This window comes from Oncorhynchus tshawytscha, unplaced genomic scaffold (genome assembly GCF_018296145.1).
Source record: "Oncorhynchus tshawytscha isolate Ot180627B unplaced genomic scaffold, Otsh_v2.0 Un_scaffold_6196_pilon_pilon, whole genome shotgun sequence".
Lineage (NCBI taxonomy): Eukaryota > Metazoa > Chordata > Actinopteri > Salmoniformes > Salmonidae > Oncorhynchus > Oncorhynchus tshawytscha.
In genome coordinates, this window is record NW_024609747.1 from 178,293 (window position 1) to 200,042 (window position 21,750).

The 21,750-nt window shown below is 48.5% G+C and overlaps 1 protein-coding gene across 2 annotated transcripts in view; it reads left to right on the forward strand.

Moving 5' to 3' along the window:
* Positions 1-21,750, forward strand: part of LOC121845709 (zinc finger protein 710-like) — a 57,435-nt gene that overhangs the window by 17,200 nt on the left and 18,485 nt on the right. Inside the window, exons 1-3 of one of the 2 annotated variants that reach the window (XM_042317525.1) lie at positions 7,210-7,307; positions 10,819-12,356; positions 17,261-17,452. In XM_042317525.1, coding sequence (XP_042173459.1) covers positions 11,616-12,356; positions 17,261-17,452 — 933 coding nt within the window. In that variant the 5' untranslated portion in view covers positions 7,210-7,307; positions 10,819-11,615. Of the gene's footprint in view, positions 1-7,209; positions 7,308-10,818; positions 12,357-17,260; positions 17,453-21,750 lie in introns of those variants that run through there. The other variant, XM_042317524.1, reaches the window with a different exon arrangement.

Genomic DNA, 21,750 nt, shown 5'->3' on the forward strand with positions numbered 1-21,750 from the left:
AATGTTTAACCTGGTAGTCTACCTCCTACCTTACAGCAGGTGAATGTTTAACCTGGTAGACTACCTCCTACCTTACAGCAGTGTTGAATGTTTAACCTGGTAGTCTACCTCCTACCTTACAGCAGGTGTGTTGAATGTTTAACCTGGTAGTCTACCTCCTACCTTACAGCAGGTGAATGTTTAACCTGGTAGTCTACCTCCTACCTTACAGCAGGTGAATGTTTAACCTGGTAGTCTACCTCCTACCTTACAGCAGGTGAATGTTTAACCTGGTAGTCTACCTCCTACCTTACAGCAGGTGAATGTTTAACCTGGTAGTCTACCTCCTACCTTACAGCAGGTGAATGTTTAACCTGGTAGACTACCTCCTACCTTACAGCAGGTGTGTTGAATGTTTAACCTGGTAGACTACCTCCTACCTTACAGCAGGTGAATGTTTAACCTGGTAGTCTACCTCCTACCTTACAGCAGGTGAATGTTTAACCTGGTAGACTACCTCCTACGTTACAGCAGGTGTGTTGATTGTTTAACCTGGTAGAATACCTCCTACCTTACAGGGGATGAATGTTTAACCTGGTAATCTACCTCCTACCTTACAGCAGGTGAATGTTTAACCTGGTAGTCTACCTCCTACCTTACAGCAGGTGAATGTTTAACCTGGTAGACTACCTCCTACATTACAGCAGGAGTGTTGAATGATTAACCTGGTAGACTACCTCCTACCTTACAGCAGGTGAATGTTTAACCTGGTAGTCTACCTCCTACCTTACAGCAGGTGAATGTTTAACCTGGTAGACTACCTCCTACATTACAGCAGGAGTGTTGAATGATTAACCTGGTAGACTACCTCCTACCTTACAGCAGGTGAATGTTTAACCTGGTAGTCTACCTCCTACCAGGTTAATGTTTATTATTTTATTATTATATTTATTATTATTGATTTATTCCTGGCTAGGGTACAGGGTCTGTGCCTGGCTAGGGTACAGGGTCTGTGCCTGGCTAGGGTACAGGGTCTGTGCCTTAGTAGATGACCATAGGCTAACGTGGTTCGGACTCCATAACGTTTCGGCTCCCATGGGTATGAAGATACAGGGAGTATAGCTCCATGAACCTGTGTTCTTGAATTCATTGATCGAACTAATATTGTCAAGCTGTCTGTGTATTAAACTGTTTTGTGGTCGCCATGTTTGTGTAACAACACATCGTGGAGCAAGACTTTATCTCTCCTCTCTCTATATGTTTCTCTCTCTCTTTCCCTTCCCCCTCTCTCTCTTTCTGTTCCTCTGTCCTTCTCTCATTCTCCCCCACTCTCTGTCTCTGCCTCTCTCTCGCTCTTGTTTCTCTCTCTCTTTCCCTTCCCCCTCTCTCTCTTTCTGTTCCTCTGTCCTTCTCTCATTCTCCCCCACTCTCTGTCTCTGCCTCTCTCTCGCTCTTGTTTCTCTCTCTCTTTCCCTTCCCCCTCTCTCTCTTTCTGTTCCTCCTTGCTCTGTCCTCTCTCATTCTCCCCCACTCTCTCTGTCTCTGCCTCTCTCGCTCTTGTTTTCTCTCTCTTTTGCTCTCGGTTTCCATCTCACTCACTCCCTTCCTCCTCCCTCCCTCCTTCCGCTCTCTATTGCGCCCTCCCTCCCTCTGCATTCTCTCTCTCTCTCTCTCTCTCTCTCTCTCTCTCTCTCTCTCTCTCTCTCTCTCTCTCTCTCTCTCTCTCTCTCTCTCTCTGCATTCCCTCCCTCCCTCCCTCTCATGTTGCACCCTGCCCCTCCCGTTCTTTCTCTCTCACATTGCTCCCTGCCCCCATCTCCTCTCTCTTTCTCTCTTTCTCTCTCTACTATTCTCCCTTCCCCCACTGCTGCTGCCTCTTATTTTCCTTCTCCCTCACTCCACCATTTCACTCCCTCCCTCCCCTGTTCTCTTTATCTCCTCCCTTCCCTCCCCCCTCAATCCCTCTTTCATTCCATGCAATCATCTGTTCTAGCTCTCTCTCTCTGCTCTCTTTCTCTCTGCTCACTCTCTCTCCCTCTCTCCCTGTGCTTCCTCCATTACGCCCCCATTTTGTCCTCTCCTCTGAAAGCGTATCCTCCCTCTTCCCTCTTTCCACCATGTTCTCTCCATCTGTTTTCTCCCTCTCTCCTTCATATTCTCTCCATCATGTTGTTCCCCCTCTTCCAGACCATGTATTATACCAACTTTACTGACTGATATTTGATTCAGAAATATGCTTTAAACAAACCTCTGTGAATCTGATCTACTTAAAGCTAGTGTTAGTTATCTCTAGAAGTGTCCCAGTGTGTTGTTGTCTAACCATTACTCATTAGAATAATGGTGTCTCACATACTGTCTATTACAACACCAGACCAGGGGACAGTGTTGATCCCAGTTTCCCCCAGTACTAGTGTAGTGTTGACCAGGGGACAGTGTTGATCCCAGTTTCCCCCAGTACTAGTGTAGTGTTGACCAGGGGACAGACCAGGGGACAGTGTTGATCCCAGTTTCCCCCCCAGTTTCCCCCAGTACTAGTGTAGTGTTGACCAGGGGACAGTGTTGTTCCCAGTTTCCCCCAGTACTAGTGTAGTGTTGACCAGGGGCAGTGTTGATCCCAGTTTCCCCCAGTACTAGTGTAGTGTTGACCAGGGGACAGTGTTGATCCCAGTTTCCCCCAGTACTAGTGTAGTGTTGACCAGGGGACAGTGTTGATCCCAGTTTCCCCCAGTACTAGTGTAGTGTTGACCAGGGGACAGACCAGGGGACAGTGTTGATCCCAGTTTCCCCAGTACTAGTGTAGTGTTGACCAGGGGACAGTGTTGTTCCCAGTTTCCCCCAGTACTAGTGTAGTGTTGACCAGGGGACAGACCAGGGGACAGACCAGGGGACAGTGTTGAGCTCAGTTCCCCCAGTACTAGTGTAGTGTTGACCAGGGGACAGACCAGGGGACAGTGTTGAGCCCAGTTTCCCCCAGTACTAGTGTAGTGTTGACCAGGGGACAGACCAGGGGACAGTGTTGATCCCAGTTTCCCCAGTACTAGTGTAGTGTTGACCAGGGGACAGACCAGGGGACAGTGTTGATCCCAGTTTCCCCCAGTACTAGTGTAGTGTTGACCAGGGGACAGTGTTGATCCCAGTTTCCCCCAGTACTAGTGTAGTGTTGACCAGGGGACAGTGTTGATCCCAGTTTCCCCCAGTACTAGTGTAGTGTTGAGTTTCCCCCAGGGGACAGTGTTGATCCCAGTTTCCCCAGTACTAGTGTAGTGTTGACCAGGGGACAGTGTTGATCCCAGTTTCCCCAGTACTAGTGTAGTGTTGACCAGGGGACAGTGTTGATCCCAGTTTCCCCAGTACTAGTGTAGTGTTGACCAGGGGACAGTGTTGATCCCAGTTTCCCCAGTACTAGTGTAGTGTTGACCAGGGGACAGTGTTGATCCCAGTTTCCCCAGTACTAGTGTAGTGTTGACCAGGGGACAGACCAGGGGACAGTGTTGATCCCAGTTTCCCCCAGTACTAGTGTAGTGTTGACCAGGGGACAGTGTTGATCCCAGTTTCCCCAGTACTAGTGTAGTGTTGACCAGGGGACAGACCAGGGGACAGTGTTGAGCTCAGTTTCCCCAGTACTAGTGTAGTGTTGACCAGGGGACAGTGTTGAGCCCAGTTTCCCCCAGTACTAGTATAGTGTTGACCAGGGGACAGTGTTGAGCCCAGTTTCCCCAGTACTAGTGTAGTGTTGACCAGGGGACAGACCAGGGGACAGTGTTGATCCCAGTTTCCCCCAGTACTAGTGTAGTGTTGACCAGGGGACAGACCAGGGGACAGTGTTGAGCTCAGTTTCCCCAGTACTAGTGTAGTGTGACCAGGGGACAGTGTTGAGCTCAGTTTCCCCAGTACTAGTGTAGTGTTGACCAGGGGACAGACCAGGGGACAGTGTTGAGCTCAGTTTCCCCAGTACTAGTGTAGTGTTGACCAGGGGACAGTGTTGAGCTCAGTTTCCCCAGTACTAGTGTAGTGTTGACCAGGGGACAGACCAGGGGACAGTGTTGAGCTCAGTTTCCCCAGTACTAGTGTAGTGTTGACCAGGGGACAGACCAGGGGACAGTGTTGAGCCCAGTTTCCCCAGTACTAGTGTAGTGTTGACCAGGGGACAGACCAGGGGACAGTGTTGATCCCAGTTTCCCCAGTACTAGTGTAGTGTGACCAGGGGACAGACCAGGGGACAGTGTTGATCCCAGTTTCCCCAGTACTAGTGTAGTGTAGTGTTGACCAGGGGACAGTGTTGATCCCAGTTTCCCCAGTACTAGTGTAGTGTAGACCAGGGGACAGTGTTGAGCTCAGTTTCCCCAGTACTAGTGTAGTGTAGACCAGGGGACAGACCAGGGGACAGTGTTGATCCCAGTTTCCCCAGTACTAGTGTAGTGTTGACCAGGGGACAGACCAGGGGACAGTGTTGATCCCAGTTTCCCCAGTACTAGTGTAGTGTTGACCAGGGGACAGTGTTGATCCCAGTTTCCCCCAGTACTAGTGTAGTGTAGACCAGGGGACAGACCAGGGGACAGTGTTGAGCTCAGTTTCCCCCAGTACTAGTGTAGTGTTGACCAGGGGACAGTGTTGAGCTCAGTTTCAGTTTCCCCAGTACTAGTGTAGTGTTGACCAGGGGACAGTGTTGAGCTCAGTTTCCCCCAGTACTAGTGTAGTGTTGACCAGGGGACAGACCAGGGGACAGTGTTGAGTACTGACCAGGGGACAGGGACAGTGTTGTTTTCCCCAGTACTAGTGTAGTGTAGACCAGGGGACAGACCAGGGGACAGTGTTGAGCTCAGTTTCCCCAGTACTAGTGTAGTGTTGACCAGGGGACAGACCAGGGGACAGTGTGTTGAGCTCAGTTTCCCCCCCAGTACTAGTTGGGACAGGGGACAGACCAGGGGACAGTGTTGAGCTCAGTTTCCCCAGTACCCCAGTACTAGTGTAGTGTGACCAGGGACAGACCAGGGGACAGTGTTGAGCCCAGTTTCCCCAGTACTAGTGTAGTGTTGACCAGGGGACAGACCAGGGGACAGTGTTGATCCCAGTTTCCCCAGTACTAGTGTAGTGTTGACCAGGGGACAGACCAGGGGACAGTGTTGAGCTCAGTTTCCCCAGTACTAGTGTAGTGTTGACAAGGGGACAGACCAGGGGACAGTGTTGAGCTCAGTTTCCCCAGTACTAGTGTAGTGTTGACCAGGGGACAGACCAGGGGACAGTGTTGAGCTCAGTTTCCCCAGTACTAGTGTAGTGTAGACCAGGGGACAGTCTATTTACATGGTGAAAACCCCTATCAGTTTTTACCTAGACACTAGACCTTATTGGTTTGAGTCTATCAGCATGCATGCAGTTCAACATTATTTAACCTTTACTTAACTAGGCAAGTCAGTTAAGAATAAATTCTTATTTACAATGACGGCATACCCCGGAGATGCTTGGCCAATTGTGCACCGCCATATGGGACTCCCAATCACAGCCGGATGTGATCCCACCTGGATTCGAACCAGGGACTGTAGTGTCTTAGACAGCTGCACCACTCGGGAGCCCAAAATTCATGATTATTTGATTCAGTCAGTATTCTTCTAGTGTAACTATCCACCTGGTTGGTTTCATAACAGAAGAGCATCTGAGGAAACTATACTGAACAAAAATATAAACACAACATGCCAGAATTTCAAATATTCTACTGAGTTACAGTTCATAAGGAAATCAGTGTAATAAATTAATTAGGTCCTAATCTATGGATTTCACAGGACTGGGAATACAGCTATGCATCTGTTGGTCAAAGATAACAGTTTTAAACAGATAGGGGTGTGGATCAGAAAACCTGTCAGTATCTGGTGGACCACCGTTTGCCTCGTGCAGCGCGACACATCTCCTTCGCATAGAGTTGCTCAGGCAGTTGATTGGGACCTGTGGAATGTTGTGCCGCTCCTCTTCAATCCCAAACATGCTCAATGGGTGACATGTCTGTAGAGTATGCAGGCCATGGAAGAACTGGGACATTTTCAGCTTCCAGGAATTGTGTACAGACCCTTGCGACATGGGACCGTGCATTATAATGATCAAATATGAGGTGATGGCTGCGGCTAAATGGCACGACAATGGGCCTCAGGATCTCATCACAGTATCTCAGTGCATTCAACTTGTCATCGATAAAATGGAATTGTGTTCGTTGTCCGTAGCTTATGCCTGCCCATACCATCTGCCCGGTACAGTTGAAACCGAGATTCATCTGTGAAGGGCACACTTCTCCAGCGTGCCAGTGGTCATCGAAGGTGAGCATTTTCCCACTGAAATCGGTTACGACGCCAAACTGCAGTCATGTCAAGACCCTGGTGAGGACGACGAGCAGATGAGCTTCCCTGAGATGGTTTCTAACAGTTTGTGTATAAATTCTTTGGTTGTGTAAACTCAGTTTCATCAGCTGCCTGGGTGGCTGGTCTCAGACCATCCCACAGGTGAAGAAGCCCAATGTGGACGTCCTGGGCTGCCGTGGTTACACGGTTGTGAGGCCGGTGGGGGACCATTCTTGATCCACATGGGGAAAGTGTTGAGTGTGAAAGACCCAGCAGCGTTGCAGTTCTTGACTCAAACCTACTACCATAACCGTTCAAAGGCACTTTGTCTTTTGCCCGTTCATCCTCTGTTTGGCAACATACACAATCCATGTTTCAATTGTCTTAAGGCTTAAACATCCTTCTTTAGCCTGTCTCCTCCCCTTCATCTACACTGATTTAAGTGGATTGATCGAGAGCATCCTGATCTGTTGCATCCCCGCCTGGTATGGCAACTGCTCGGCATCTGACCGTAAGGCGCTACAGTGGGTACATGTACAAATGACCCCCGCACACTGACTTGGCCTCGTTATGGTTATTTTGTGTTACTTTTTCACATTTTTTACTTTAGTTTATTTGGTAAATATTTTCTTAACTCTTTCTTGAACTGCACTGTTGGTTAAGGGCTTGTAAGTAAGCATTTCACTGTAAGGTCTACAGTTGTTGTATTCGGCGCATGTGACAAAGTTTGATTTAACAAGTGACATCGATAAGGGATCATAGTTTTCACCTGGTCAGTCTGTCATGGAAAGAGCTGGCGCTCATAATGTTTTGTACTTGTGTGGAGAGAGAGAGACACACACACACACACACACTCTGGTAGGGGGAGGAGCCAGAAGGCCCGCCTCCTTCTTCCTGAGTATAAATAGGAGCAGAACACTTCCTCTCTTCTGTCTCTGAGACACTGTCTCTGTCTGGAGAATGAGGTCCTTGAAGCACCTGAAACATCACAACAGGAAGAATGTGGTGAGTTCTGGGCTGGTAACCACAGGATTAAGGTTAACATTTACCTTTGGTGTGTTCGGGTAGTTTGGTTTAGTGGTGATTAGTTGGAACAGTTTGAGAGTTGAGAAGGAAAATGGTATAGTTGTTGTTTAAAACGTTCTCCCTCCTTTTAGGTGAAACCTTTCTCCATATTTTGTCCCAACAGCCTCAAATGTCTGTTTAAAGCTCTTTCAACTCGCTCGCTTTCTTCATGATCTAATCTTTCATTTTGTCATCTCTCTGTCTCTCGCTCTCTCTCTCGCTCTCTCGCTCTCTGTCTCTCGCTCTGGCTCTCTCTCTCTCTCTCTCTCTCTCTCCTCTCTCTCTCTCGCTCTCTCTCTCTGTCTCTCTCTCTCTCTCTCGCTCTCTGTCTCTCGCTCTCTGTCTCTCGCTCTCTGTCTCTCGCTCTCTCTCTCGCTCTCTCTCTCTGTCTCTCGCTCTCTGTCTCTCGCTCTCTGTCTCTCGCTCTCTGTCTCTCGCTCTCTGTCTCTCGTTCTCTCTCTGTCGCTCTCTCTCGCTCTCTCTCTCTCTCTCTCTCTCTCTGTCTCTCTTTCTTCATGATCTAATCTTTCATTTTGTCATCTCTCGTGCTCTCTGTCTCTCCCTCTCTACACGATTTAATCTTTCATTTTGTCTGCCTTTCATTTAGTCATTTCTATCTCTCCCTCTTGCTTGCTCACTCCCTCTCCCCTCCCTTTTCTCTCCCCTCCCTTTCCTCTCTTTTTTGTTTGCTCACTGCCTCCCTCTCCCCCTCCCGCCTCTTTCACCCTCTCACTCTCATTCTCTGCCCTCCCTTCCTCTTTTCTCTCCAGTGCCTCTCTATTCATTCTCTCTCCCTCCCCCTCTCTTTCATTCTTTCTCCTTTCTTTCCTTCTCTTTCTCCCTCCCCCTTCTTTCTCCCTCCCTCTTTCCTTCTTTCTCCCTCCCTCTTTCCTTCTCTCTCTTTATCCTTCCCTCTCTTTCTCCCTCCCTCTTTCCTTCCTCTCTTTATCCCTCCCTCTTTCCTTCTCTCTCTTTATCCCTCCTTCTCTCTCTTTATCCCTCCTTCTCTCTTTCTTTCTCCCTCCCTCTCTCTTTCTCCATCCCTCCTTCTCTCTTTCTTTCTCCCTCCCTCTCTCTTTCTCCATCCCTCTCCCCCTCTCTCTTTCTCCCCCTCTCTCTTTCTCCCCCTCTCTCTTTCTCCCCCTCTCTCTTTCCTTCTCTCTTTTTCCTTCTCTCTCTCTTTTTCCTTCTCTTTCTCCCTCCCTCTCTTTTTCCTTCTCTCTCTTTCTCCCTCCCTCTCTTTTTCCTTCTCTCACTCTTTCTTCCTCCCCCTCTCTTCCTCCCCCTTTCATTCATCCTTTTTCTCCCCTCCCCCTCTCCTCCATCACCCGCTTTCATTTTCCTCTCTCTCTCTCTCGCTCTCTCTCTGTGTGTCTGTTCCCTGTGTCCTCTCTCTCTCTCTCTCTCTGTGTCTGTTCTCTGTGTCCTCTCTCTCTCTGTGTCTGTTCTCTGTGTCCTCTCTCTCTCTCTGTGTGTCTGTTCTCTGTGTCCTCTCTCTCTCTCTGTGTCCTCTCTCTCTCTCTCTGTGTCCTCTCTCTCTCTTTGTCCTCTCTCTCTCTCTGTCTGTCCTCTCTGTCCTTCTCTCTCTCTCTCGCTCTCTCTGTGTCTCTCTCTCTCGTCTCTCTCTCTCTGTGTGTCTCTCTCTCTCTCTCTCTGTCTGTCTTCTCTGTCCTCTCTCTCTCTGTCTGCTCTCTCTGTGTCTCTCTCTCTCTCTCTGTGTCCTCTCTCTCTCTCTCTCTCTCTGTGTCTCTCTCTCTCTCTCTCTCTCTCTCTCTCTCTCTCTCTCTCTCTCTGTGTCCTCTCTCTCTCTCTCTCTCTCTCTGTCTCTCTCTCTCTCTCTCTCTGTGTATCTCTCTCTCTCTCTCTCTAACTGTTCTCAGACCAGATCTGCCACCATATCATATTATCATGTGAGGACAACATTGGGTCTAACTGTTCTCAGACCAGATCTGTCACCATATCATATTAACATGTGAGGACAACATTGGGTCTAACTGTTCTCAGACCAGATCTGTCACCATATCATATTATCATGTGAGGACAACATTGGGTCTAACTGTTCTCAGACCAGATCTGTCACCATATCATATTATCATGTGAGGACAACATTGGGTCTAACTGTTCTCAGACCAGATCTGTCACCATATCATATTATCATGTGAGGACAACAGTATGTTACCATGAAAGTGTAGCTGTAGTCTTCTTACTGTGTGTGTTTTGCAGCTGTGTGGATTCATTCAGTTAGCTACATGTTCAGATTATATTATGGATCGGTATAGAATCTAGATGAATCTAAAGTAAAGGATCGTGAATGGGGATTTGATTTGATTGGTCCTCAACACACAGCTCCAACACTTCATTCAGCATAAATGACAGCCCTGAGACAGTGTGCCCCGGAGCAGGGTAGTTCTGAAGGTTTCTTTGCCATAGAAATTGGCTGACTAAAAGGTGAGCCTCTCATGTCACCTGTTATCCCGAGTTCAACTCAGTTGACCAACGTTAGATAGTTAACTCCTCTATCAAGATTCCTAATCCGCCTCTGTCATTTTACAGTTTAGTCATTTAGCAGACGCTCTTATCCACAATGAATTACAGGAGCAATTAGAGTGAAGTGCATTGCTCAAGGGCACGTTGACAGATTCTTCACCTAGTTGCCTCTGGGATTCGAACCAACAACCTTTCAGTTGCTGGCCCAACGCTCTTAACCGATAGGCTACCTCAGTTGAGTTGCTGTTATTGGTATTATTGATTATGGTTGACCAGGGGCTGATGGGTGATATTATTGATGATGGGTGACCAGGGGCTGATGGGTGATATTATTGATGATGGGTGATATTATTGATGATGGTTGACCAGGGGCTGATGGGTGATATTATTGATGATGGTTGACCAGGGGCTGATGGGTGATATTATTGATGATGGGTGATATTATTGATGATGGTTGACCAGGGGCTGATGGGTGATATTATTGATGATGGTTGATCAGGGGCAATGGGTGATATTATCAATGATGGTTGACCAGGGGCAATGGGTGATATTATTAATGATGGTTGACCAGGGGCTGATGGGTGATATTATTGATTATGGTTGACCAGGGGCTGATGGGTGATATTATCAATGATGGGTGACCATGGGCTGATGGGTGATATTATTAATGATGGTTGACCAGGGGCTGATGGGTGATATTATTGATTATGGTTGATATTATTGATGATGGTTGATATTATTAATGATGGTTGACCAGGGGCTGATGGGTGATATTATTGATTATGGTTGATATTATTGATGATGGTTGATATTATTGATGATGGTTGACCAGGGGCTGATGGGTGATATTATTGATGAATTCTCTCCTCACTGACTCTGCTGTTATCTCTGATCAACATCATAGATAGTAAAGATGTGTTGACTGCATTACTAACCTTGTTATTACTCCCTGTTTGTGTCTCAGGAGGAAGCCAGCAGGCGCCTGGTTAGATGTGAGCCCAGGGAGATGGCCAGACAGGTTGATTCTGGCACTCAGACTGATCCTGTGGTGGTTCTGTCTCTAGCCCAGGCTGCTGTTCTGGGGCTCATCTCTCAGAATGAGGTGTTTGGTGCTACCATCGCTCCTAATGGCTTCTACACAGGAGAACCTAAAGAGTCCCCTGCCCTGCCTGTAGAGGGGGTGGATTACGAATACGCTGATCAGCTGATAGGAGCTAACGGAGATTACCTGGGAGAAAACCTGCCTGAAGACGGACACATGCAGCCCAGCTGTAGCCAGAGGAGGTGGCACGGACCACCCCCCGAGGGGAAGATGGTAGGGCCCGAGCGCCATGCTGGAGTGCCTGTGGACGGGTCATCCCAAGTGAAAGGAGAAGGGGTTATCACTGGCCTGACGTCCTGTGTTCACATGCTGAACAACCTGGCTACTACTAGAGGGGGATTGGTCCAGGTTGACCCCGCCTCTCTCCGTGCCGCTGCCCAAAAAGGCTGTGCCGAGTGTGACAGAGACATGTCCAGCCAGCAGGCTAATACACACCCTCACACACACTCCCAGGCAGGGCACAGCCATAAAGGGGAGCCGGGGCATCGAGGCCTGCAGGGGCAGAGGGGGCATCAGGAGAGAGCAAGGGAGGAGGAGGAGGAGGGAGAGCAGGGAAACAGCCTGATGAAAGGAGGACAGGAGGAGACTATCAGCAGCTACTTCCAGTCCAGCGAGGTGGGGGGTACGAGGGGGAGATCTACCATGAGAACAGCCAGGGTATGATGTGGGGCAACCAGCTGGAGCAGGGGGTAGGGGGAAGAGGAGGAGCAGGAGCAGGAAGAGGAGGGACCCATCGTCACCACGGCCGGAGGGTTGACCGTCTAGACATCAACATCCAGATAGATGAGTCGTACTGCGTGGACATGGGGGAGGGGCTGAAGAGATGGAAGTGCCGTATGTGTGAAAAGTCTTACACTTCCAAGTACAACCTGGTAACTCACATCCTGGGTCACCAGGGCATCAAGCCCCACGCCTGCCCCCACTGTGGGAAGCTGTTTAAACAGCCCAGCCACCTGCAGACCCACCTGCTCACCCACCAGGGAACTAGGCCTCATAAATGCACCGTGTGTAAGAAGGGCTTCACCCAGACCTCCCACCTGAAGAGACACATGCTGCAGCACACCGACGTCAAACCTTACAGCTGCCGCTTCTGTCGCCGTGGCTTCGCCTACCCCAGCGAGCTCCGCGCCCACGAGACCAAACACGAGCGCGGGCGCTGCCACGTGTGTTCCCAGTGTGGCATGGAGTTCCCCACCTACGCCCATCTGAAGCGCCACCAGACCAGCCACCAGGGACCAACTAGTTACCAGTGTACAGAGTGCAACAAGTCCTTCACCTACCGCAGCCAGCTGCAGAACCATCTACTGAAACACCAGAGTCCTCGGCCATACTCCTGTTCCCACTGTGGGCTGGAGTTTGTTCAGCTGCACCACCTCCGCCAGCACGCCCTCACACACAAGGTACCTAACTCTGACCCCTACCCATAACCCTCCGCTAGCACGCCCTCACACACAAGGTACCTAACTCTGACCCCTACCCATAATCCTCCGCCAGCACGCCCTCACACACAAGGTACCTAACTCTGACCCCTACCCATAACCCTCCGCCAGCATGCCCTCACACACAAGGTACCTAACTCTGACCCCTACCCATGACCCTCAGCCATCACGCCCTCACACACAAGGTACCTAACTCTGACCCCAACCCATAACCCTCAGGCAGCACGCCCTCACGCACAAGGTACCTAACTCTGACCCCTAACCATAACCCTCCGCCAGCACACCCTCACACACAAGGTACCTAACTCTGACCCCTACCCATAACCCTCCGCCAGCACACCCTCACACACAAGGTACCTAACTCTGACCCCTAACCATAACGCTCCGCCAGCACACCCTCACACACTACATGGCCAAACGTATGTGGACACCCTTTCAAATTATTGGAATCAGCTATTTCAGCCACACCAGTTGCTGACAGGTGTATATAATTGAGTGCACAGCCATGCAATCTCCATAGACACACATTTGAAATGGAATTTCCTTACCTAAGAGCTCAGTGACTTTCAACGTGGCACCGTCATAGGATCCCACCTTTCCAACATGTCAGTTCATGAAATTTCTGCCCTTGTAGAGCTGCCCCGGTCAACTGTAAGTGCTGTTATTGTGAAGTGGAAATGTCTAGGAGCAACAACGGCTCAGCCGCGAAGTGGTAGGGCACACAATCTCACAGAACGGGACCGCCTAGTGCTGAAGCCCATAAAAATGGTCTGTTCTCGGTTGCAACACTCGATACAGAGTTCCAAACTGCCATTCATTTTTCCCCATGGTGGATTTTTAAAGACATTTCAAATAAGAGCTGTGATTTGTGTGGGCTTACCCATGTGTAGCGTTTTGATGGCTGTGATAATCTCTCTAAGGTGCCTTTTTATAAATATATTCACCAACCAAAACATGTTGGCACAAGAACTGTTCGTCGGAAGACTCATGAAATGGGTTACCATGGCCGAGCAGCCACACACAAGCCTAAGATCGCCAAGCGCCGGCTGGAGTGGTGTAAAGCTCGCCGCCATTGCATCCTGGAACCATAGAAACGCGTTCTCTGGAGTGATGAATCACGCTTCACCATCTGGCAGTCTGTCTGTCAAATCTGGGTTTGGTGGATGCCAGGTAACTACCTGCCCAAATGAATAGTGCCAACTGTAATGTTTGGTGGATGAGGAATAATGGCCTGGGGCTGTTTTTCATGGTCTGGGCTAAGCCCCTTAGTTCCAGTGAAGGGAGATCTTAATGCTACAGCATGCATTCTAGGCTATTCTGTGCTTCCAACTTTGCAGCAACAGTTTGGGGGAAGGCCCTTTCCTGTTTCAGCATGACAATGTCCCCATGCACAAAGTGAGGTCCATACAGAAATGGTTTGCCGAGATCGGTATGGAAGAACTTGACTGGCCTGCACACAGCCCTGACCTCAATCCCATTGAACACCTTTGGGATGAATTAGAACGCCGACTGTGTGCCGACCTCACTAATGCTCTTGTGGCTGAATGGAAGAAAGTCCCTGCAGCAATGTTCCAACATCTAGTAGAAAGCCTTCCCAGAAGAGTGGAGACTGTTAAAGCAGCAAAGGGGGGGCCAAGTCCATATTAATGCCCATGATTTTGGAATGAGATGTTGGACGAGCAGGTGTCCACATACCTTTGGCCATGTAGCTAATCCTGACCTTTAACCCTAGCCCTCCGCCAGCATCCCTCACCCACAATATACCTAAACCCTAACTATAACCCCTGACCTTCAACCCTAGCCTTCTGCCAGCATCCCTCACCCACAATATACCTTAACCCTAACTCTAACCCCTGACCTTTAACCCTAGCCCTCCGCCAGCATCCCTCACCCACAATATACCTAAACCATAACTCTAACCCCTGACCCTTAACCCTAGCCCTCCGCCAGCATCCCTCACCCACAATATACCTAAACCATAACTCTAACCCCTGACCTTCAACCCTAGCCTTCTGCCAGCATCCCTCACCCACATTATACCTTAACCCTAACTCTAACCCCTGACCTTTAACCCTAGCCCTCCGCCAGCATCCCTCGACCAACAATATACCTAAACCATAACTCTAACCGCTGACCTTCAACCCTAGCCCTCCGCCTGCATCCATCAATCACAAGGTACTGACCATCTGAGACCACTGGAACCCCTAGCTCTAACCATAACCCAGAAGGTTTCAAAGGCCATGGTAGACTGGCTATGCTCTCAGTGGTTCAGTTTAGTTAGTCTTTATTAAAAGTAGTTATTTCCAGGAACTGTATATAGTCCTTGGTTCTGATTAGATGACCAACCTGAGAGATGTAGTCAGTGGTGTTGGTATAGATTAGATGACCAACCTGAGAGATGTAGTCAGTGGTGTTGGTATAGATTAGATGACCAACTTGAGAGATGTAGTCAGTGGTGTTGGTATAGATTAGATGACCAACCTGAGAGATGTAGTCAGTGGTGTTGGTATAGATTAGATGACCAACTTGAGAGATGTAGTCAGTGGTGTTGGTATAGATTAGATGACCAACCTGAGAGATGTAGTCAGTGGTGTTGGTATAGATTAGATGACCAACCTGAGAAGTGTAGTCAGTGGTGTTGGTATAGATTAGATGACCAACCTGAGAGGTGTAGTCAGTGGTGTTGGTATAGATTAGATGACCAACCTGAGAGGTGTTGTCAGTGGTGTTGGTATAGATTAGATGACCAACCTGAGAGGTGTTGTCAGTCAGTGGTGTTGGTATAGATTAGATGACCAACCTGAGAGGTGTTGGTATAGATTAGATGACCAACCTGAGAGTCAGTGGTGTTGGTATAGATTAGATGACCAACCTGAGAAGTGTAGTCAGTCAGTGGTGTTGGTATAGATTAGATGACCAACCTGAGAAGTGTAGTCAGTCAGTGGTGTTGGTATAGATTAGATGACCAACCTGAGAGATTGAGACGGGCGGACACGGATGCACAGACAGGGGGGGGGGGACGCACAGATGGGGGGAGACGGACGCACAGACGGGGGGACGGGGGGATGCACAGACATACGAGGTGGGTTGAAGTTGGACAGACAGGGGGTGGAGACGGACAGTCAGACACGGTGGGTTGAGCCAGACGGTCAGACACGGTGGGTTGAGCCAGACGGTCAGACACGGTGGGTTGAGCCAGACGGTCAGACACGGTGGGTTGAGCCAGACGGTCAGACACGGTGGGTTGAGACAGACTGGATTGACTGTGGGAAAGGGGATACCTTGTCAGTTCCACAACTGAATGCATTCAACTGAAATGTGTCTTCCACATTTAACCCATCTCTCTGAATCAGAGAGGTGCGGGGGGCTGCCTTAATTGACATCTACGTCATTGGCGCCCGAGGAGAAGTTGTTTGGGGTAACTGCCTTGCCCAAGGGCAGAACGGCAGACTTTTCAACCTTGCCAACTCGGGATTCGAACTAGTGACCTTTCGGTTACTGGGCCAAAGCTCTTAACCGCTGGGCTACCTGTGTCTGTCTGTCTGTCTGCTATCTAGAACAAAGAATACATGATCTTTCATGTATCCCAATCAGACCTGGCTCAGATGCATATGAATCATATCAGTACTAGTGCTTGATTTAGTGTGCAATGGAATGGAATAATCCCAAACAGACCAACCAAGTTAAGTACTACCCAGCCTTTAGAAGTATTTGACCAAGCTAGGTCTGATCCCAGTATAACAGACCAACCAAGTTAAGTACCACCCAGCCAATAGAAGTATTTGACCAAGCTAGGTCTGATCCCAGTATAACAGACCAACCAAGTTAAGTACCACCCAGCCAATAGAAGTATTTGACCAAGCTAGGTCTGTCTGTATCCCAATAGAAGTATAAAAGACCAGACCAAGTTAAGTACCACCCAGCCAATAGAAGTATTTGACCAAGCTAGGTCTGATCCCAGTATAACAGACCAACCAAGTTAAGACCAACCAAGTTAAGTACCACCCAGCCAATAGAAGTATTTGACCAAGCTAGGTCTGATCCCAGTATGATCCCAGTATAACAGACCAACCAAGTTAAGTACCACCCAGCCAATAGAAGTATTTGACCAAGCTAGGTCTGATCCCAGTATAACAGACCAACCAAGTTAAGTACCACCCAGCCAAGTTAACAGACCAACCCACCCAGCCAATAGAAGTATTTGACCAAGCTAGGTCTGATCCCAGTATAACAGACCAACCAAGTTAAGTACCACCCAGCCAATAGAAGTATTTGACCAAGCTAGGTCTGATCCCAGTATAACAGACCAACCCACCCAGCCAATAGAAGTATTTGACCAAGCTAGGTCTGATCCCAGTATAACAGACCAACCAAGTTAAGTACCACCCAGCCAATAGAAGTATTTGACCAAGCTAGGTCTGATCCCAGTATAACAGACCAACCAAGTTAAGTACCACCCAGCCAATAGAAGTATTTGACCAAGCTAGGTCTGATCCCAGTATAAAGACCAACCAAGTTAAGTACCACCCAGCCAATAGAAGTATTTGACCAAGCTAGGTCTGATCCCAGTATAACAGACCAACCAAGTTAAGTACCACCCAGCCTTTAGAAGTATTTGACCAAGCTAGGTCTGATCCCAGTATAACAGACCAACCAAGTTAAGTACCACCCAGCCTTTAGAAGTATTTGACCAAGCTAGGTCTGATCCCAGTATAGTCATGCTTTTCCTTCAGCTTCTTTACAGAATTTGAACTAACTTCATGTTCATTCATTCGGCTGCAATGGTCCTCATCTAACTGTCCTCCTGTGTTCTTATTGGTCAGTGGTCCTCCATCTAACTGTCCTCCTGTGTTCTTATTGGTCAGGGAATGAAGGGTCATAAGTGTGAGGTGTGTTCCCGTGAGTTCACCTTGTCAGCCAACCTGAAGAGACACATGTTGATCCACAACAGCATCAGACCCTTCCAGTGTCACATCTGCTTCAAGAGCTTCATCCAGAAACAGACGCTCAAAACGCACATGATCGTCCACCTGCCCGTCAAACCCTTCAAATGCAAGGTGAGTTTATATCCAGGGTTGGAACAAGTTCAGGGAACACAACCGGAAAATAACAGCAAGGGAACCTGGAAGGAACGTGATCCATAACATAACTGTTATTTTAAAAGCATGGGAACCGGTTAATAACGTTATTTTATGTTCCAGGCATTTGTTTCTGGTCCTACAACAAAACGCCTATACAAAGCCCCACGCTGTCACTCAAACGTATTCTGTCTGCCTGCCAGGTGAAAATCTTTACCTGTCTGTGTTTAGGCTACCTGCCCCTCCCCCCTCCGAAGCATAGGCTACTGTACTGAGTACAAGCTTGATTCAGAAGATAGGGAGACAGGTTTTTATTAGCTAGAGAAGAATGGATTCACTTTTTCAGACACTATAGGCCTGGTATCACATTTCATGTTGGCTTTACACTACATTACTAAAAGTATGTGGACATCTTCTCGTCAAACATCTCATTCCAAAATTATGGACATTAATATGGAGTTGGTCCCCCCTTTGCTGCTATAACAGCCTCCACTCTTCTGGGAAGACTTTCCACTAGATGGAACATTGTTGCAGGTACTTGCTTCTATTCAGCCACAAGAGCATTAGTGAGGTCGGGCACTAATGTTGGGCAATTAGGTCTGGCTCGCAGTTGGCGTTCCAATTCATTCCATGGGTGTTCGGTGGGGTTGAGGTCAGGGCTGTGTGCAGGCCAGTCAAGTTGTGTGCAGGCCAGTCATACCGACCTCGACAAACCATTTCTGTATAGACCTCACTTTGTGCACAGGGGCATTGTCATGCTGAAACAGGAAAGGGCCTTCCCCAAACTGTTGCAACACAGTTGGAAGAACAGTATCGTCTAGAATGTCGTAGCGTTAAGATCTCCCTTCACTGGAACTAAGGGGCCTAGCCCGAACCATGAACAGCCCCAAACATTCCTCCTCCACTAAACTTAACAGTTGGCACTATTTATTCAGGCACGTAGCATTCTACTGGCATCTGCCAAACCCAAGTCCAATGGCAGCGAGCTTTACACGACTCCAGGCGACGCTTGGCATTGCACATGGTGATCTTAGTCTTGTGTGCGGCTGCTCGGCCATGGAAACCCATTTTATTACAGATTAAAAACAGAAATACCTTATTGACATAAATATTCAGACCCTTTGCTATGAGACTCCAAATTGAGCTCCAGTGCATCCTGTTTCCATCGATCATCCTTGACGTTTCTACAACTTGATTGGAGTCCACCTGTGGTAAATTCAATTGATCGGACATGATTTGGAAAATCACACACCTGCCTATATAAGAGCAAAACCAAGCCGTGAGGTCAAAGGAATTGTCCGTAGAGCTCCGAGACAGAATTGTGTCGAGGCACAGATCTGGGGAAGGGTGACAAAAATTGTCTGCAGCATTGAAGGTCCCCAAGAACACAGTGGCCTCAATTATTCTTAAATGGAAGAATTTGGAACCACCATCTCTTCCTAGAGCTGGCCGCCCAGCCAAACTGAGCCATCAAGGGAGAAGGCCCTTGGTTAGGGAGGTGACCAAGAACCCGATGGTCACTCTGACAGAGGTCTAGAGATCCTCTGTGGAGTTGGGAGAACCTTCCAGAAGGACAACCATCTATGCAGCACTCCACCAATCAGGCCTTTATGGTAGTGGCCAGACGGAAGCCACTCCTCAGTCAAAGGCACCTGACAGCACGCTTGGAGTTTGTCAAAAGGCAAAGAATCTCAGACCATGAGAAACTAGATTCTCTGGTCTGATGAAACTAAGATTATTTTATTTTATTTTAATTTCACCTTTTATTTAACCAGGTAGGCCAGTTGAGAACAAGTTCTCATTTACAACTGTGACCTGGCCAAGATCAAAATCAAATCAAATCAAATTTTATTTGTCACATACACATGGTTAGCAGATGTTAATGCGAGTGTAGCGAAATGCTTGTGCTTCTAGTTCCGACAATGCAGTAATAACGAGCAAGTAATCTAACTAACAATTCCAAAAAAAACTACTGTCATACACAGTGTAAGGGGATAAAGAATATGTACATAAGGATATATGAATGAGTGATGGTACAGAGCAGCATAGGCAAGATACAGTAGATGATATCGAGTACAGTATATACATATGAGATAAGTATGTAAACCAAGTGGCATAGTTAAAGTGGCTAGTGATACATGTATTACATAAGGATGCAGTCGATTTTATAGAGTACAGTATCAACGTATGCATATGAGATGAACAATGTAGGGTAAGTAACATTATATAAGGTAGCATTGTTTAAAGTGGCTAGTGATATATTTACATCATTTCCCATCAATTCCCATGATTAAAGTGGCTGGAGTAGAGTCAGTGTCATTGACAGTGTGTTGGCAGCAGCCACTCAATGTTAGTGGTGGCTGTTTAACAGTCTGATGGCCTTGAGATAGAAGCTGTTTTTCAGTCTCTCGGTCCCAGCTTTGATGCACCTGTACTGACCTCGCCTTCTGGATGACAGCGGGGTGAACAGGCAGTGGCTCGGGTGGTTGATGTCCTTGATGATCTTTATGGCCTTCCTGTAGCATCGGGTGGTGTAGGTGTCCTGGAGGGCAGGTAGTTTGCCCCGGTGATGCGTTGTGCAGACCTCACTACCCTCTGGAGAGCCTTACGGTTGAGGGCGGTGCAGTTGCCATACCAGGCGGTGATACAGCCCGCCAGGATGCTCTCGATTGTGCATCTGTAGAAGTTTGAGTGCTTTTGGTGACAAGCCAAATTTCTTCAGCCTCCTGAGGTTGAAGAGGCGCTGCTGCGCCTTCTTCACGATGCTGTCTGTGTGAGTGGACCAATTCAGTTTGTCTGTGATGTGTATGCCAAGGAACTTAAAACTTGCTACCCTCTCCACTACTGTTCCATCGATGTGGATGGGGGGTGTTCCCTCTGCTGTTTCCTGAAGTCCACAATCATCTCCTTAGTTTTGTTGACGTTGAGTGTGAGGTTATTTTCCTGACACCACACTCCGAGGGCCCTCACCTCCTCCCTGTAGGCCGTCTCGTCGTTGTTGGTAATCAAGCCTACCACTGTTGTGTCCGCAAACTTGATGATTGAGTTGGAGGCGTGCGTGGCCACGCAGTCATGGGTGAACAGGGAGTACAGGAGAGGGCTCAGAACGCACCCTTGTGGGGCCCCAGTGTTGAGGATCAGCGGGGAGGAGATGTTGTTGCCTACCCTCACCACCTGGGGGCGGCCCGTCAGGAAGTCCAGTACCCAGTTGCACAGGGCGGGGTCGAGACCCAGGGTCTCGAGCTTGATGACGAATCTTGGAGGGTACTATGGTGTTGAATGCCGAGTTGTAGTCGATGAACAGCATTCTCACATAGGTATTCCTCTTGTCCAGATGGGTTAGGGCAGTGTGCAGTGTGGTTGAGATTGCATCGTCTGTGGACCTATTTGGGCGGTAAGCAAATTGGAGTGGGTCTAGGGTGTCAGGTAGGGTGGAGGTGATATGGTCCTTGACTAGTCTCTCAAAGCACTTCATGATGACGGAAGTGAGTGCTACGGGGCGGTAGTCGTTTAGCTCAGTTACCTTAGCTTTCTTGGGAACAGGAACAATGGTGGCCCTCTTGAAGCATGTGGGAACAGCAGACTGGTATAGGGATTGATTGAATATGTCCGTAAACACACCGGCCAGCTGGTCTGCGCATGCTCTGAGGGCGCGGCTGGGGATGCCGTCTGGGCCTGCAGCCTTGCGAGGGTTAACACGTTTAAATGTCTTACTCACCTCGGCTGCAGTGAAGGAGAGACCGCATGTTTTCGTTGCAGGCGTGTCAGTGGCACTGTATTGTCCTCAAAGCGGGCAAAAAAGTTATTTAGTCTGCCTGGGAGCAAGACATCCTGGTCCGTGACTGGGCTGGATTTCTTCCTGTAGTCCGTGATTGACTGTAGACCCTGCCACATGCCTCTTGTGTCTGAGCCGTTGAATTGAGATTCTACTTTGTCTCTGTACTGGCGCTTAGCTTGTTTGATAGCCTTGCGGAGGGAATAGCTGCACTGTTTGTATTCAGTCATGTTACCAGACACCTTGCCCTGATTAAAAGCAGTGGTTCGCGCTTTCAGTTTCACACGAATGCTGCCATCAATCCACGGTTTCTGGTTAGGGAATGTTTTAATCGTTGCTATGGGAACGAGATCTTCAACGCACGTTCTAATGAACTCGCACACCGAATCAGCGTATTCGTCAATGTTGTTGTCTGACGCAATATGAAACATCTCCCAGTCCACGTGATGGAAGCAGTCTTGGACCAGCGTTGGACAGACCTCAGCGTGGGAGCCTCTTGTTT